The following is a 1,757-nucleotide window of genomic DNA, read 5'->3' as shown; positions in this document are numbered from 1 at the left end:
CCGAGAACGGATACACGAGATTAATCGGCTCGGTCGGACGGTTCCGTCCTTCACGACGTAGGCGACCCAGGAGCTGATTTACCCTTTCTTCAAGGATGGGCTGGAGATCGCGAACGCTCTTGGTCGAGAAAAACTGGTTCAAAGGGGTACGGCGGAGTCGGTGATGGTCGTGGTCAAGAGTCGCCAGACCACTGTCTAGAAGGGAGTCAGAATGGACCAGCCAAGATGGCATCATACGTACGAGGTGCTCCAAACTACATCAGGTTAGCTGCCGTACCATACAAATTTGGAAGCTTCCTTACCTGCTTTGCCCAGAACAACCACTTGTGGCGACGGCGGTGCGGCCCTGCGTAGAGTTCAGAATGAAAGTCATGATCACTAACATGGACTTCCCAGGGACTGATCCTCACAACCGGGCCGTACTCCTTGTGCATCTCCACAATCCTAAAGGTATACTGGCCCCCAAGAACAATGTCATAGTAGAATTCGTAATACTGCGTCAGCGCGGCAAGCTTGGGGCCTGGCAGGTGGGCAATGGGACTGTACCACAGCCTGTAGAAGCCCAGGCATACTGCATAGACGACCCAGCAAGCGAGGGAGGTGTAGGCGGCAAGCTCCCAGGCGAAGCCAGCGGCAATATCTAGAATTGCCATGACGATGGCAGGGATGTTTAACTGCTGTCCACTCTCTTGGCACCACCAGTGCACCGCGCTGTGAATGTGAAAAACGGCAATGCTGCAGCTTTAAATCAACAGATAAAGCAACAGGATCATGGACCGAGCCTTGCATGCAAACAGACAGATGTGGCAGCTGGCAGGTCCCCGGGGGCCATTTGTCATTTGTCCCTGCGACTGCGGCCTGCTGCCTCCTGCAGACTTGTGTTTCCCAGCATCCCACATCACGCATCGCCTGCATCTGGCAACCTTCATCATCACCGTCTTGTCTTGTGCCAACCCTTGTCCGCCTGCGCCTTCATTAGCCGTCCGACCTATCGGATCAGTCCAATCTACCAGCATGATGACAGCACATTTGCCGGGAGGACATTTCTAGATCAGTGAATTCTTCTATATATCCTTGCCCCCCTTCCCCCCCCCCCCCCTCCCCCCTCCCGCCCCCAATGCCACCGTCCCCAAGAATTTCCCTTCTTAGGTACTTCGTTCGATGTAGTGCGCTAGGGCGCTGAGCTCAATTAGACCGACGCAGCAAGCATGGACTGTCAGAGCCCGCACGATTAAATGGACGACGACAAAAAAGGGCAGGTAGAAAGCGCCAACTCGGCAAGAAGTTTGCTAACACGAACCCCCCTCCAAAAAAAAAAAAGAGGAATAACTAACTAAATTGTACGAGCCGCGAGATGACACCTTTGTGACACATTCATGGCCTCAACAGTGCCATGAAAATGGGCACTAGAAGAAATATCTATGTGATTAGAAAGCAATATAGATGCCTACCTAGATTTGGCAAAGATGGCTCACGGAGGACGCTCCCCGTGCTGCGACCCATTCGAGAGTTTTTTGAGATGTCTTGCACACAGACAGCGGAAGCAACCCCGGGGCCCCGGTGGCTAGTCTCTAGAGCCTTGTCAAGTCCCCGCCCACGGCAGCTTTGCTCTGCCTTTTGCCGTTGTCTCCTTTCTCATGCTGGTATTATTGATGCGCACGGATGGCTGGCTAGCTGCGGGTTTGGCATTTCATGTTGGGTCTTGCTCGATGTCTCATGCGCAACCCGGACGTTGCGCTGTCTGCTCGGCTCGTCGT

At 53.8% G+C, this 1,757-nt stretch overlaps 1 protein-coding gene across 1 annotated transcript; it reads right to left on the bottom strand.

The window, feature by feature from the left end:
• Positions 1-138: 138 nt before the first annotated feature.
• On the bottom strand, positions 139-653 carry BBA_10010 (Cytochrome P450 CYP542B2; the record flags this gene model as incomplete). Its single annotated transcript, XM_008605107.1, has 3 exons — positions 139-191; positions 242-254; positions 303-653. The coding sequence occupies 3 exons, from the start codon at positions 651-653 to the stop codon at positions 139-141; spliced, it is 417 nt and encodes a 138-aa protein (XP_008603329.1).
• Between the last annotated feature and the right edge of the window lie 1,104 nt (positions 654-1,757).

This window comes from Beauveria bassiana (assembly GCF_000280675.1).
Source record: "Beauveria bassiana ARSEF 2860 unplaced genomic scaffold BBA_S00080, whole genome shotgun sequence".
In the NCBI taxonomy this organism is placed as follows: domain Eukaryota; kingdom Fungi; phylum Ascomycota; class Sordariomycetes; order Hypocreales; family Cordycipitaceae; genus Beauveria; species Beauveria bassiana.
This window is presented reverse-complemented; position numbering and strand designations above follow the sequence as displayed.